This window comes from Bos indicus, chromosome 1, assembly GCF_029378745.1.
Source record: "Bos indicus isolate NIAB-ARS_2022 breed Sahiwal x Tharparkar chromosome 1, NIAB-ARS_B.indTharparkar_mat_pri_1.0, whole genome shotgun sequence".
Lineage (NCBI taxonomy): Eukaryota > Metazoa > Chordata > Mammalia > Artiodactyla > Bovidae > Bos > Bos indicus.
In genome coordinates this window covers 143,485,385-143,500,405 of record NC_091760.1, presented here as the reverse complement: position 1 = coordinate 143,500,405, position 15,021 = coordinate 143,485,385, and the positions used below count along the sequence as shown (strand labels likewise).

Here is a 15,021-nt window from a genome sequence, read left to right as displayed (position 1 = left end):
CGCACCAACGCCGCCTCCAGGTTCCCCGCGGAGCAGCTCGAGGGCACGCTCCGCCGAGGAGCCGCCAATCACTGGCGGAGGATTTCCGCTGACCGCGACCGCGCTTCGAGATGGGTGCTGGGACGCCAAAGTGGTCATTGTGGGTGTCACTTCCTGTCCTCAGACAGGTGTGGTCACCCTGCAGGGCAGCATCAGGTTGGATCGTGGACACTCTTTGACCTGTGAGCACTGTAGTTCCAGAGCCGAGGGGACGAGAAATGCAAGCATTAGTTTACCTGTTTATAGCCTGCGGGGCGGAGAAGGCAATGGCACCCCACTCCAGTACTCTTGCCTGGAAAATCCCATGGACGGAGGAGCCTGGTAGGCTGCAGTCCATGGGGTCGCTAAGAGTCGGACACGACTGAGCGACTTCACTTTCACTTTTCACTTTCATGCATTGGTGAGGGAAATGGCAACCCACTCCAGTGTTCTTGCCTGGAGAATCCCAGCGGCAGCAGAGCCTGGTGGGCTGCCGTCTGTGGGGTCGCGCAGAGTTGGACACGACTGAAGCGACTTAGCAGCAGCAGCAGCCTGCGGGGCAAACACTCTCCCCTTCCAACCCTCCCCTCTTAGGCATAAACCTGGGTGAAAGGTGAAAGTGAAGCCGCTCAGTCGTGTCCGACTCTTTGCGACCCCCGTGGACTGTAGGTCACGAGGCTCCTCCGTCCATGGGTTGCCATTTCCTTCTCCAGGGGATCTTCCCGACCCAGGGATCGAACACAGGTCTCCCCCATTGCAGGCAGACACTTTAACCTCTGAGCCACCAGGGAACCTCTCAAGTTGGGTAGGGGTAGTTAGTTATTGACCTCCTTCTCACCCTGTCGATCGTGCCTTCACGTGTCTCTGCGGCATGCCTGGTCACTGGAAGTATCCCGTTCAAGAGGAGCGGACCCCTACCTCAGCTCCACCAGAAGAGGCCCTCCACTTGGCTAAGGCTGGAGACTCATTCGGGTGGCAAGATAAATGGGTAAAACAGGTCCACCAGGAAATCCTGCCCCATTTGGTTAAAAAAAAAAGCAACCACATAGGATTAACAGAAACTGGTGACTAACAAGATTCTTGAGCTTTTCAGAGTAGCAGCTAAAGGAGGGACTTCCTTGGCTGTCCAGTGGTTAGGACTGTGCCCTTCCAATGCAGGGGGTGCAAGCAAGTTCCATCCTTGGTCAGAGAACTTAGATCCCACATGTTGTGGGTGTGCCCCCCCCCCAAAAGGTAGCTCAAGGAACAGTTTGCTGAACGTTCTGCTTTTAACCTGCCTTCATTGATCAAGCTCACCTTAATTACTTTGACTCCTTTTTGTTGTTTTTTGGTCACTAAGTTGTGTCCGACTCTTTGTGACCCCATGGACTGCAGCACTCCAGGCTTCACTGTCCTTCACTATCTCTGAAAGTTTGCTCAAATGCATGTCCACTGTCAGTGATACTATCTAACCGTCTCATCCTCTGCCACCTGCTTCTCCTTTTGCCCTCAATCTAGTGGCTCAGATGGTAAAAAAAATCTGCCTGCAGTGCAGGAGACTGGGTTCGATTCCTGGGTCCAGAAAATCCCCTGGAGAAGTGAATGGCCACCCAAATACTGAAGGTGATAAACCACAGGGTCTGAAATTGGAAAGTCCTCATCACCTTCATTCTTGGGATCCGGAGACCTCGGTTCTCTCTCACCAGCATTGGGGTAGACATCTGGCTTGGTTTCCAAGTGGCTTAGTGGTAAAGAATCCACCTGCCAATGCAGGAGACTCAGAAGACCTGGGTTCAGTCCCTGGGTTGGGAAATGGCAACCTAGTCCAGTATTCTTGCCTGGAGAATCCCATGACAGAGGGCCTGGCTGGCTACAGTCCGTGGGGTTGCAAAAGAGTTGGACAGGACAACAGCAGGCATCTTGCTGGAGTCCTAAGACTCAATAACAAAGAAAGCAAAAAGACCTCCTGCAGTTAACGAGGTGGGGTCATCAGCCAGAGTGGCTTGAGGAGGTGGTACTTTGAGGATAACCGTGCGAGGAAGTGACCCAGTGAGTTGGGGGGTGCATCTTGATGGTTTTTCAAAAAAGTGATATGATTATGTGTGTGAAGGTGACTATAGCAACTGTGTGTAAGATCAGTGCTGACTGGAAAATGAAAATGTACAACATGAGAGTTGGGAGTTAAACTTTATTTGGGGAAAATGAGTGTAGCCTGGGAGACAGCCTCTCAGATAACTGAGGAAGTGCTCCGAAGAGGTGGGGGGAGGTCAGTGTTACATATGATTTTAGTGAAGGGAGTTCAAGCACACATTTCAGCAGAGGCTCGCTGCTAGGGGCAGATGTCACTGTTAATGATTCTAGCACTTTTCTAGATACAAGGAGATGGAAGAATTGGGCTCATAAATTCTTCTCCTGAAAATATCTACCTACCCGAAGGCCTGTTCTGCCAGTTTTTCCTGGAGCACAGAGTGCCTTATTCCTGATCTGCACCCTGAACTACTTTCAGCGGGTATTGTGGCCCGTGACTTTATCTGTGTAGAGGTCGATGTCAAGTGACGATTTGTAGTGGGCACCAGTGCCTAAGCCTGGGGACAGCAGGGCCTCATTGGAAGCTGCTGCAATCAAGTGAGGAGGCTGCTACATTTGGCCAAAAGGAACAGAAACCGCAGGATCGAGTGCAAGAGGCAAATAGAAAAATCAAGCGGAAGCCAGAGAAAGCACCAGTGGTTTCACAGGGATTTGTGAAGATGGGATTATATCCTATTTAAAGGTCAGCTGGAAAACTGTAGACTAGATTTTGCTGACAGTGGGGGCTCTTGCTCAATTGTTAATTCTCTACCCAGAGTCTTTCTGCAGGCACCAGTCACCTCTGCCTGAAGCTCTAGCAAGTGCTGACCCAGCATTTTTAGGCAAAACCTCAAAAATTGTGTTTGTCAATATTCCTTAATTAATCACATACATTCATTTCTAAACTACTAGAAATCCCACCCACCCATCTTAAAAACCATCAACATGCCCACCCCACCCCCTAATCACTGGGTCACTTCCTCCCATGGTTACCCTCAACGTACCTCCACTTCGGCTGATGACCCCAACTCATCAACTGCAGTTTTGTTTTGTTTTAAAACTTCTTAAGATAAACTAAATAACTGGAACATCACTTGGACTAGTGATGGATCCTGAACTCAAAAAGGTGTTTGGGCCAAAGAGGAAAATAAAAACACTCAGCTATCACACCTTCTGCATGCATGACCTCACTCTGCATTCTGAGTTTAGACATAGATGCTTGGTAAGCCCCAAAGGAAATATAATTTTTTAAATTGAAGTGTAGTTGATTTACAATGGTGTTAGTTCCCATTATACAGCAAAGTGATTCAGATATATATATATGTTCTTTTAAAAATATTCTTTTCCATTATGGTAAAGGAAATATGCATTATCCTATGTAAATAAATACAATTGAATTATGTGTCTCAGATGAAGATTATTTTGAAAAAGCTTTCAGTAGCTGTGTAGTTTTTCTTATTTATTTACTTTGATTGGAGTAGACTTGATTTACAGTGTTGTGTTAGTTTCAGGTATGCAGCAAAGTGATTCAGCTTAATATGTATGTACATTATGATAATATAGGTATATTCTTTTTCAGATGCTTTTCCCGTACAGGTTAATACAAAATATTGAATATAGTTCCCTGTGTTACACAGTAGGTCCTTGTTGCTTATCTGTTTTATATATAGTAGTGTGTTTATAATAACTGTCATTTGAAACTATTGTTTACAATGATCACACATAATACGCCTTACTAAGTAAGATAATTTTCTTATTTTATTTATTTTTTGGTTCTGCTGGGTCTTCGTTGCTGCGCGTGGGCTTTCTCTTGTTGTAGAAAGTGGGGGTTACTCTCTGGTTGTGTGTGGGGGCCTCTCTTTGCAGTGGTTTCCTTTGTTGCAGAGCACAGGCTCGAGGCACACAGGCTTCAGGAGCTGCGGCTTGTGGGCTCGGTAGTTGTGGCTCGTGGGCTCTGGAGCGCAGGCTCAGTAGTAACGGCACGTGGCCTTGGTTGCTCTGCAGCATGTGGAATCCCCCTGTACCAGGGATCGATCCTGTGTCCTCTGCATTGGCAGGCATATTCTTATCCACTGTTAACACCAGGGAAGTCTGATAATTTTCTTTTTAGTAAAAGAATTTTTAAAAAGCAGGCTGCTCAGCAAACAGGAAAAGTAAATTGAAAAGCTTTTATATAAAGAGAAAAGAAAATAAGAAAAGTTGAAGTTAAAGTGCATGCAAGCTCAGAGTCCGACTCTTTGCAACCCTAGGCCTTGCAATACCAGGCTCCTCTGCCCATGGAATTCTCCAGGCAAGAATACTGGAGTGGGTTGCCATTTCCTCTTCCAGGGGATCTTCCCGACCCAGGGATCGAACCCGGGTCTCCCACATTGCGGGCAGACTCATTTCCATCTGAGTCACAGGGGAAGATTATTGTAAATAATGCTGCATTGAGTAGGAGGATGCAGTCATTTCTTCAACACAGTGATTTCATTTCCTTTGGGTTTATTTGCAGAAGTGGGATGGCTGGGTCCTGTGACAGTTCTGCTTTTTATTCTTTGAGAAACTGTGCCAGTTTATTATGTTCCCACCAACAGTGTACAGGGGTTCCCTTTTGTCCACATCGTCAACAGCATTTGTTCTTTCTTTTCTTCTTGATATTAGCCATTTTAACAGGTGTGAGGTGCTGTCTCACTGTGGTTTTGATTTGCATTTCCCTGGTGATTAGTGACGCTGAGCACCTTTTGGTATACCTGTTCGCCTTTTGAATATCTTCCTTGGAAAAATGTCTTTTTGAGTGTTTTGAGCATCTTTTAACTGGATTTTTTCCCTGCTATTGAGTTGTATGAATTCTTTATATATTTTGGATATTAACCCCTTATCAGATGTATGATTTGCAAATATTTTGTCCCATTCAGTCAGTTGCCTTTTCCTTTTGTTGATTGTTTCTTTGCTGTGCAGACGTGTCTTAGTTGGATGTGGTTTGACTTGCCTTTTTTTTTTTTTAATTGCCTGTGCTTTTGGTATGAGCCAGTTAATCCCTTCCCAGACCAATGTCAAGGAGCTTCTTCCTTGGATGGAATGTTCTGTGTGTATGTATTAGGTTCATCTGGTCTAAAGTATATTTCAAGACCTATGTTTATTTATTTGTTTTCTGTCTGGATCACCTTATCCATTGTTGAAACGGGGTATTGAAGTTCTCTATTGTTATTGTATTGCTGTCCACTTCTCCCTTCAGATCTGTTAATATTTGCTTAATATACTTAGATGCTCCAATACTGGATGGATCCAAATTATATCTTTATTTCTACCTATATCTATAACATGTGTTTGTGTTGTATCTTCTTGATGAACTGACCCCTTTATAATCATGTAATGATCTTCTTTGTATCTTGTCATTTTCCTTTGTGACCTTGTGGGCTGAGATGTTCTCTCAGCATGCTGCCTTAGGGAAGGAGTGATGCAGGTCATGTCAAACTGCTTCTGTTATCTTGTGCATGTCTTCAAAACATACATTTATTCACTCTAATTATGGGCCGGAACTCATGCACTGGAAACCTGGAGTCCTACAAAGCTGTTTTTCATGGGTGATTATTTAAGACTGTTTTCCATGGCTCCCAGACCATGGTCAAGAGGCCACAGGCTACTGCAGATACCATAGCTGCGACAGGTCTGAATGTCTATTACCTGAGACCTGGGTGGACAAGACTTGCCTGGTTCCATGGCATATAGTACTGGATCCCAGTTTTTACAACAGCACTTTTGTCTCTAAAAGTGAAGTTGCTCAGTCATGCCTGACTCTTTGCGACCCCATGGACAGTAGCCTGCACCAAGCTCCTCCGCCCATGGGATTTTCCAGGCAAGAGTACTGGAGTGGGTTGCCATTTACTTCTCCAGGGAATCTTCCCGACCCAGGGATCGAACCCAGGTCTCCCACATTGTAGACAGACGCTTTACCGTCTGAGCCACCAGGGAAGTCCTGAATGGATTTGTCTCTGAATGGATACTAAATTTTTGTTGTTGAGCTGGGGGACACGATGAAAGATACTTTATTCAGCCCCGTTGCTGACATCCCCAGCAATGGGGAGTGGAAATGGCAACCCACTTTTTAGGGAGTGGAAATGGCAACCCACTCCAGTATTCTTGCTTGGAGAATCCCATGGACGGAGCCTGGTGGGCTACACTCCATGAGGTTGCAAAGAATTGGACATGACTGAGCAACTGAAGAAGATGGAATAGCTTGGTAAAGAATCTGTCTGCAATGCAGGAGACCCTGGTTCAATTCCTGGGATGGGAAGATCCATTGGAGAAGGGATAGGCTACCCACTCCAGTATTCTTGGGCTTCCCTTGTGGCTCAGCTGGTAAAGAATCTGCCTGTGATGCGGGAGACCTGGATTTGATCCCTGGGTTGGGAAGATCCTCTGGAGAAGGGCAAGGCTACCCACTCCAGTATTCAGGCCTGGAGAATTCCATGGACTGTACAGTACATGGGATCGCAGAGTGGAACACGACTAAGCAACTTACACTTTCATTGGAACAAAGCACCACCTGCTGGCCTAAGGGAAGTGGACAGTTTAAAGGGGAAAAAGGCCTCTGGACTCCCAACTTGCTAAAGGCAGGCATAGTTTAAGACAGCTGCTCAAAGGGCACATTTTCCAAAGTGACCAAAAAGATGCTGGAAAAGGAGGGATATCCAGGAGGGCAGATACGAAAGTCTTGTTGGGTTACAGCTTGGGGAACACTCCCAGTAAGTGGAACTTGCTGACTCAGGGAACACTTCCTGTCCCTGTGTGCCCTGTGGTCATTTCCCTGGTGATTTCAGAACTGCTGCGGACCAGCAATTGCTCTGTGCATCCCTTTCCTCCCCTTGTCAAATGGAAGCATTTATCCTGGTTAGCCTTCCTCCTTTTGCTGCTATATTTTGGGCATGTGGGACAGACCACTCCTGTCTGTAGTCTGCAGGTCTCTGGACCAAGAGGAGCCACACCTAAGGACCAGCATCTGACCTAGTATAGATCACGATACCCTGGACTTTAAACCTAGTGCTGGGACCCAGATGAGACCTTGGGGGATCTTGGGCGGAGATGAGACTTCTTCAGTTGCAGGCATGTGGACAACTGAGGCCATAGAGTGGACTGTGGCAGATTTGACTGACAACTGGCCTTGGTCCTCCACTCTTCCCTCTGTCCAGGCTCTTGTGATGTGGCTTTGCAGCCCCTCTCATCAGGACGGGGATTCATCCCTCCCACCCCTTGGATCTTGCTGCCCTTGTGACTTGCTTTGTCCAACAGAATATCAGAAGTAACAGTGTGGCAGCTTCAGCTCTGGGCCTTGTGAGGCTTTATGGGCCTTTTCTCCATTGGACCTGCCGCATAGAAAGCCCCAGTGTTCTTCTGGTAGATAAGAGGCCAGGTAGAGTAGAGATGAGCCACCCAGGCCATCCTAGACAACCTAGTTCTGTCTTCCGACCAGGAGGCAGGCCACAGACACATGAACCAAGGTGTAAACACCAGAATAATCTCCCAACAAAGGGCAGCCCAAATGGCGAACCTACAGAATCATGACCTAAATAAATGCTTATTGTTGTAGGCCGTCCAATTTTGTGTTTGTTATGTATTATGGTAATGGATAATGGATTTGTTGTTGTTGTTCAGTTGTGTCTAACTCTTTGCAACCCCATGAACTACAGCACGCCAGGCTTTCCTGTCCATCACTGTCTCCCAGAGTTTGCTGAAATTCTTGTCTATTGAGTCAGTGATGCTATCTATCCATCTCATCCTCTGCTGCCCTCTTCTCCTGCCCTCAACCTTTCTCAGCATCAGGGTCTTTTTCAGTGAGTCAGCTCTTTGCATCAGGTGGCCAAAGGATTGGTGCTTCAGCTTCAGCATCAGTCCTTCCAATGAATATTCAGGACTGATTTCCTTTAGAATCTCCTTGAGTGCAAGGGACACTCAAGAGTCATCTCCAGCATCACAGTTTGAATACAGTTGCTAATAACACTGCTAACTGCTTTGAGAGAATTACCACACGAGATGGTAGAAAACTAAATGACACTCCATTTTTATCCATACAGTAAATGATCAATATGCCCTCATTGTTTTATAAATTTCAGAGAAGTAAAACTTGGTTATAATTTAGCCACATTAAGAAATTAATTAAAAAAAAAAAGCCAAATTATCCAGAAGTGAAATTTGAGTAGTGAGTTTTGGGTAATATGCTAGAAAAGTTAGATAGTAAAATATCCAGGCATCATATTAATGATGAAAATTATAGTTTACTTATATATAAGAGCAATAATGACAAAAGCCACTTAAAACAGTACCCTTATAGACACACATTAACATCAGATAGCATACAACAAAATAAATATAAGTAGCACCATAAGAGATGAAAAAAGTGTGAAAATAAAAATAAGCTGAAAAAATCTCAATTTAGATTTGATTAAAATTAAAAAGTATGGACCTAACAAGCAGAAGATATTAAGAAGAGGTGGCAAGAATGCACAGAAGAACTATACAAAAAAGATCTTAATAACCCACATAACTGAGATGATGTGATCCATCACCTAGAGCCAGACATCCTGGAGTGCGAAGTCAAGTGGGCCTTAGGAAGCATCATTATGAACAAAGCTATTGGAGGTGACGGAATTCCAGTGGAGTTATTTCAAATCCTAAAAGATGATGCTGTGAAAGTGCTGCACTCAATATGCCAGCAAATTTGGAAAACTCAGCAGTGGCCACAGGACTGGGGAAGGTAAGTTTTCATTCCAATCCCAAAGAAAGGCAGTGCTGAAGAATATTCAAACTACTGCACAATTGCATTCATCTCACATACTAATAAAGTCATGCTCAAAATTCTCCAAAGTGAGGCTTCAACTTTCAGATGTCCTAGATTTAGAAAAGGCAGAGGAACCAGAGATCAAATTGCCAACATTCGCTGGATCATAGAAAAAGCCAGAGAATTCCAGAAAAATATCTACCTCTGCTTCATTGACTATGCCAAAGCTTTTGACTGTGTAAATCACAACAAACTGTGGAAAATGCTTCAAGAGATGGGAATACCTGACCACCTTACCTGCCTCCTGAGAAACCTGTATGTAGGTCAAGAAGCAACAGTTAGAAGTGGGCATGGAACAACAGACTGTTTCCAAATTGGGAAAGCAGTACGTCAAGGCCGTATATTGTCACCTTATTTAACATATATAGAGTACATCATACAAAATGTCAGAGTGGATGAAGCACAAGCTGGAATCAAGATTGCCAGGAGAAATATCAATAACCTCAGATATGCAGATGACACCACCCTTATGGCAGAAAGCGAAGAGGAACGAGGAACTGAAGAGCCTCTTGATGAAAGTGAAAGAGGAGAGTGAAAAAACTGGCTGAAAACTACATTCAAGAAACTAAGATCATGTCATCTGGTCCCATCACTTCATGGCAAATAGATGGGGAAACAGTGAGACTTTATTTTCTTGGGCTCCAAAATCACTGCAGCCATGAAATTAATAGACACTTGCTCCTTGGAAGAAAAGCTATGACCAACCTAGACAGCATATTAAAAAGCAGACATTACTTTGCTGACAAAGGTCCATATAGTCAAAGCTATGGTTTTTCCAGTAGTCATGTGTGGATGTGGGAATTGGACCATAAAGAAAGCTGAGCGCTGAAGAATTGATGCTTTTGAACTGTGATGTTGAAGAAGACTCTTGCTTGTCCCTTGAACATCAAGGGGACCAAACCAATCAATCCTAAAGGAAATCAGTCCTTTATATTCACTGGAAGGACTGATGCTGAAGCTGAAGCTTCAATCCTTTGGCCAGCTGATGCAAATAACTGACTCATTAGAAAAGACCCTGATGCTGGGAAAGACTGAAGGCAGGAGGAGAAGGGGACGACAGAGGATGAGATGGTTGGATGGCATCACCGACTCGATGGACATGAGTTTAAGCAAGCCCCGGGAGTGGTGATGGACAGGGAAGCCTGGCGTGCTGCAGTCCCTGGGGTCACAAAGTGTTGGACATGACTGAGCAACGGAACTGAACTGAAAATGAAGAAGTAGGTATAGTTTATGAAATTTGACTTAGAAAATCTTGAGAAAAATAAGTCTTATTGGCACAAGTATTGATACTATTCAAATTCAAAGTGTGATGCAAGTGATTTATCATCTCAAAAAGATCATAATGATTAAGTTTTGTTCACATCTGATGGTCAAGCACAGATCTTTAAGTTTTCATTTATTCATGCTCTGAGTCCTCTGATATAATGCAGAATTCCTCTTAAAGTTTGGTCTCCAGTTATACTGTAGCTCCATAAAACTGTAATAATTTCTAATTTCTATAGGTTGTAGCCTATAACATGAAGATAATGAAGCTTCACTATCAGTTTAAGTATGCAAATGACATTTAATTGTATTTTTAAGAATATGTGTTATAGAACATTTAGGAAGATGTAAGCCATAGTTGTAAGAAAAGTTTAATTTGCTTGTGAGCCTGGTGATGACTGGCTGGCCGTCTCTGGTCTTGGTATCGTTATCCCACCCAGAAGAGAAACTGTAAATTCACTTGCATGCCTGAAAAATACCCCAGGCCACGGACTTTCACTGTGAAGCCTAGGTTAGCTGAATAGAAAGGATGTTTATAGCAGATTCATTTTCAGCAACACTGTGAAGTCTCTTGCTTCCTGTGGTTACTGCCTGGTGTCAACCCCTCACTGAAACTCCCTTGCAATGGTCTCTTTATTGCTCTCTGGTTTCTTCCTGCCTCTCCTTCTCTTCCCTTCCTCCAGCCCTTGTGTTCTCTGTTCTGTGATACACAGACTCTCTTCCATCTTCTGCCTCCATGAAAGCCCCCTCCCCTTTTATAAAATATTTTATTTTGTAAAACTTTTAATTTTATATTGAAGTATAGTTGCTTAACAGTGTTGTTTTACTTTCAGGTGTACAGCAAAGTGATTCTGTTATAACCTGTATGTATTCTTTTTCAAATTCCTTTCCCATTTAGGTTGTTATATAATATTGAGCAGAGTTCCTGGTGCTATACAGTAGATTCTTGTTGGTTATCCATTTTTAATGTAGCAGTGTGTACACGTCAACGCCAAACTCCCTAACTTTCCCTCTCCCCACCCTCCCCACCTGGTAACCATAAGTTCATTCTCTAAGTCTAGAAGTTTGGTTTTGTTTTGTATAAGTTCATTTGTATTATTTTTTAAGGATTCCACATATAAGTGATATCATAATATATTATCTTTCTCTGACTTACTTCACTCATCTCTAGATCCATCCATGTTGCTTCAAATGGCATTATGTTGTTCTTTTTAATGGCTTAATAATATTCCATTGTGTATATGTACCACATCTTGTCTATCCATTCTTCTGTTGATGGACATTTAAGCTGCTTCCATGTCTAGGCTATTGTAAACATTGCTGCAGTGAACACTGGGGTGTGAGAACAGTACAGAGGTTCCTTAAAAAACTAAAAACAGAGCTACCATATCATCCTGCAATTCTACTCTTGTACATGTAACCAGAGAAAAACACAGTCCGAAAGGGTACAAGCTCCTTTTACCGTACTGCCTTTCAGGAAGACTGGCTTTCCTCAAGCGTTTTGCTTTGTCAACAACAGCCACCTTTAAGTCTGTGTGTAAATTCAAACTTGAATCAATCCAGAGGTGGGATTTGAATTGGTCATAGTTTTCTATGCCTCATGCCTATCATGATTCCTTCACTTAATGCAGAAATAGCTGATCCTTTAAGACAACTGGGCTTCCCTGGTGGCTCAGTGGTAAAGAATCTGCCTGCAACGAAGGAGATGTGGGTTCAATCCCTGGGTCCAGAAGATCTCTGGAGAAGGAAATGGCAACCCACTCCAGTATTCTTGCCTGGGAAATCCCATGGACAGAGGAACCTCTCTGGCTACAGTCCATGGCATCAGAAAGAGTCAGACACAACTTAGCACACATAAGACAATTAGTTGTTCCATTTATTTACTTAGCAAATATTGATCAAGCACTGACTTCATTCAAGATTTTGTGGTGCAAGCTGGTGCACTGGCAACCTGCCAATTGAGTCAGCATCAGTCCCTGCCTTCATGGCATTTGTAGTCTAGAGACAAGATATTAAGCAGATTATCATGGGTGTAGTGCATATAAACAATGAAAGGCTTCCTTGATTAAGTGTTAACTCCACTGGAGTGAAACTGGGTGTCTGGAATTAACTAGGAGCATAGAGATGGGGTGTGGAGAGAATGTTTCAGGTGAAAAGACTAGCGTGTGCTAAGGTCTTGTGGTTGCTATTATCACTGTGCCAACGAACCTGAACGACAGTCATGTTTAGAGCACTGAGAATGAAGCAGACCTGGTAGGAAATGGAGCCAGACAACATGCAGTCTCATAGTGCAAGATCAGGATTTGTTTTCTGTACCGAGAACAATGAGAAGCCACTTGTTGATTTTAAGCAGGAGGATGAGGTGATTGAAACTGTGCTCTGAAATGTCTCTCTGTCTTTAGTATGCAGTGTGGATCTGCGGGGATGCGGGTGGGGGCAAGCGCGGACGTGAGAACAGAGAGCAGAAGGGTTGCTCTGGTCTGTGTCGCGGCGGAGGCCATGGACACGGGGAGGAGGAGCGTCTAGGGGGATTTCCGCGATCAGATGACCAATGTGGATGATGGGGGTGGAGAGTCCCAAGAAAGCATCCGGCAAACTGGTGCTGGTGGTGCCACTCGTGAGAATTAAGAACATTGGAAAAGAGCCCTATCTTGTGTTGAAAAATAGCAGTTTTGCTCTTCGGGTGTGTCTGGCTCAGCTTCCATCCGGCGGCTTCAGTTCTGCGCCCTCCTCAGACACCACGTTCGGGACCTAGATGCGAACTCAGACCCTCTCAGTTCTTGAAGGACCAAGTAGGTACCAGACCGGCCAAGTCGCCTAGCCACAGCGCGAGAAAGATCCAGAACTGGCTCTCTGCAGTCTGGAGGAAGAAACGAACACTAAACAAGCAAGCGGATTCCCTTCGGACAAAACTGATCAGCAACCGACCCCAAAAGGCGCGAACGCCGAATTGCCGAATGCAGGGAGAGAACACCTTCTGCGCATGCCCGCCGCCGGCTCGCGCGCGCGGGGGCGATTCCAGATGACGTCACCTCGCGGCGTCTACGCCTGACGTCACTCTCTAGCGCGGGCCGGAAGAGGTGCAGGACGGCGCACGTGGGTGGAGGCGCGTTGGGCGGGCACATGGCGAGTTCTGCGGGGCTGGCTCTGTGCGGGCATGCGCTGGTGGTTCGGGGCGGTAGCCGGTTGCTGGCTACCTCCACTTCGAGCAGGTGAGGGGTCGTTCTGGAGCAGAAGGCCAGGTTGCGGTCGTGCGCCAGGGCCTTGAAATTCCTGTTCTCCCGTCCCGCCAGGGCTGCACCTGCCGTGGGGTGACCCTAGGGATTCCCGCTGCTCCCCGTGAGCTCTCCGGTGCCACTTGAGCCCGGCTGCGTGCCTGCGCTGCGGAATGTCCGCTCTCCCTGCCCTTCTCCCAACACCTGCCCAGGGCCCCGTGCCCTCAGCGGCGGGCCTGAGGCATTCTTTGCCGGTTCCGCTCCAGACACTTCCGGGCTCTGCGGGGTCCGGGGGACGCACTTCTCTGGGGCGTGGGAGGAAGACAGCTCTTGGCCTCTCTTGGGGAGAAGGGTTTACTCCAGGGGATCACGTTTATCGTGCTCCTGCACTCGCTTCCCTCTGCGTCGCTGCCTGCTTCCTCATCCCCGTCCACATCCCCTGACCCCGCTTTGCTTGCCTTTCGGGGCGAGGGTCTTACCTGACACCTCCTTGCTGGAGGGTATCCCCAGAACCACAGCCGTTTTCTCCCTAGTGGCCCTTTATAAGGTCGTCCTTTTGCTTTCTCTAATTTCACGCCCCTTATCGTCCCGGAATTTTTATGTTTGTTGGTCGACTAGTCTTGATCCAGGAACCTCTTGAATATTAGCAGTGGCCAGTTTCGGCCCCGTATTTCCTTTCCCAGCGTAGTTTTGATTCTCCCAAACTTGAGACAGTGTGTCTGTTAAATGTAAATGTGCGCTGTGTTCTTTGTTCAGAGTTTGGTTTCAGAGATTCAAAAAGATGTTAAGTGTAGATTTTACAAATTCACAAACCTGTTGTCCCAGGTTATTTTATTTTAGAGCCTTATGAAATCTAGCACTTGACACAGTGAGAGATGAGAAAATTAGACTCCATCTGGTTGATTCAGTTCACACCTTTTGAGGAAACCTAGTGGCTGGCTGGCAAGGTTTCTGACTTGGACGACTGCTGCTCATCCTACACTGCAGTGCTCCATATGAGAAAAGAGTCTGGCTGCAGTCACTTTAAAGGCTGTAAATTTGTTTGGGATGTCTTTGTGCCAGGCATTGGAGTAGGGAGGCTTAGGGCCTTGTAGGGAAAGTGGGTGGCTTCTATACTGGTAAGCGCTTGGCAGGCACTGGAGCTTTTCTGGGGGCAGATAAGACATTTTTCTAAACAAGTACCCCAAGTTTTAAACTTGGGTGCATCAGGCTCACTGAAAACTGAGTAACATAGCCATCATGCGCTGATTTTCTAGTTGTTAAAGAATGGTATGTTCCTGTTGAGTTTTTGTCCTCATTTATTTCACTTAACTGATTTTTATGGACAGACCATGACAGTTATGTGTAGTAGATACAATTAAGTTCGGCAAATTAAAGCTCCTTAGCTGTTCCCTGAAATACATTATGGAGACAAGTTCTTGTGGAGAAAATCCTTACTGAGGATGCAAATATTTTTTTGATTCAGGTTTTTTTTTTTTAAAGTGAGCATTGTAATGAACAAAGTACTTCATTTAAAATATTGCTGTTATTTTTCTTTAGTGATGGCGACAGCCTCTTCATATATGATTGCAGCGCTGCAGAAAAGAAGTCCCAAGAAAATAAAGGGTGAGATGGTGGGGAAACCTCATCGGGGCTGACTGGCAGTTTGAATAATGGGACTGT

General features: G+C 45.3%; 1 protein-coding gene across 4 annotated transcripts in view; it reads left to right on the top strand.

The window, feature by feature from the left end:
• Positions 1–82: 82 nt before the first annotated feature.
• WDR4 (WD repeat domain 4) overlaps positions 83–15,021 on the top strand; it is a 33,277-nt gene continuing 18,338 nt past the window's right edge. Inside the window, exons 1-2 of one of the 4 annotated variants that reach the window (XM_070795463.1) lie at positions 83–221; positions 14,899–14,964. Coding sequence is in view for 2 of the 4 variants with exons in the window: in XM_019963140.2 (XP_019818699.2) it covers positions 13,268–13,356; positions 14,899–14,964 (155 nt within the window). In the remaining 2 variants the exon portion in view is untranslated. Of the gene's footprint in view, positions 222–12,701; positions 13,357–14,898; positions 14,965–15,021 lie in introns of those variants that run through there. The other 3 variants (XM_019963140.2, XM_070795451.1, XM_070795459.1) reach the window with 3 other exon arrangements.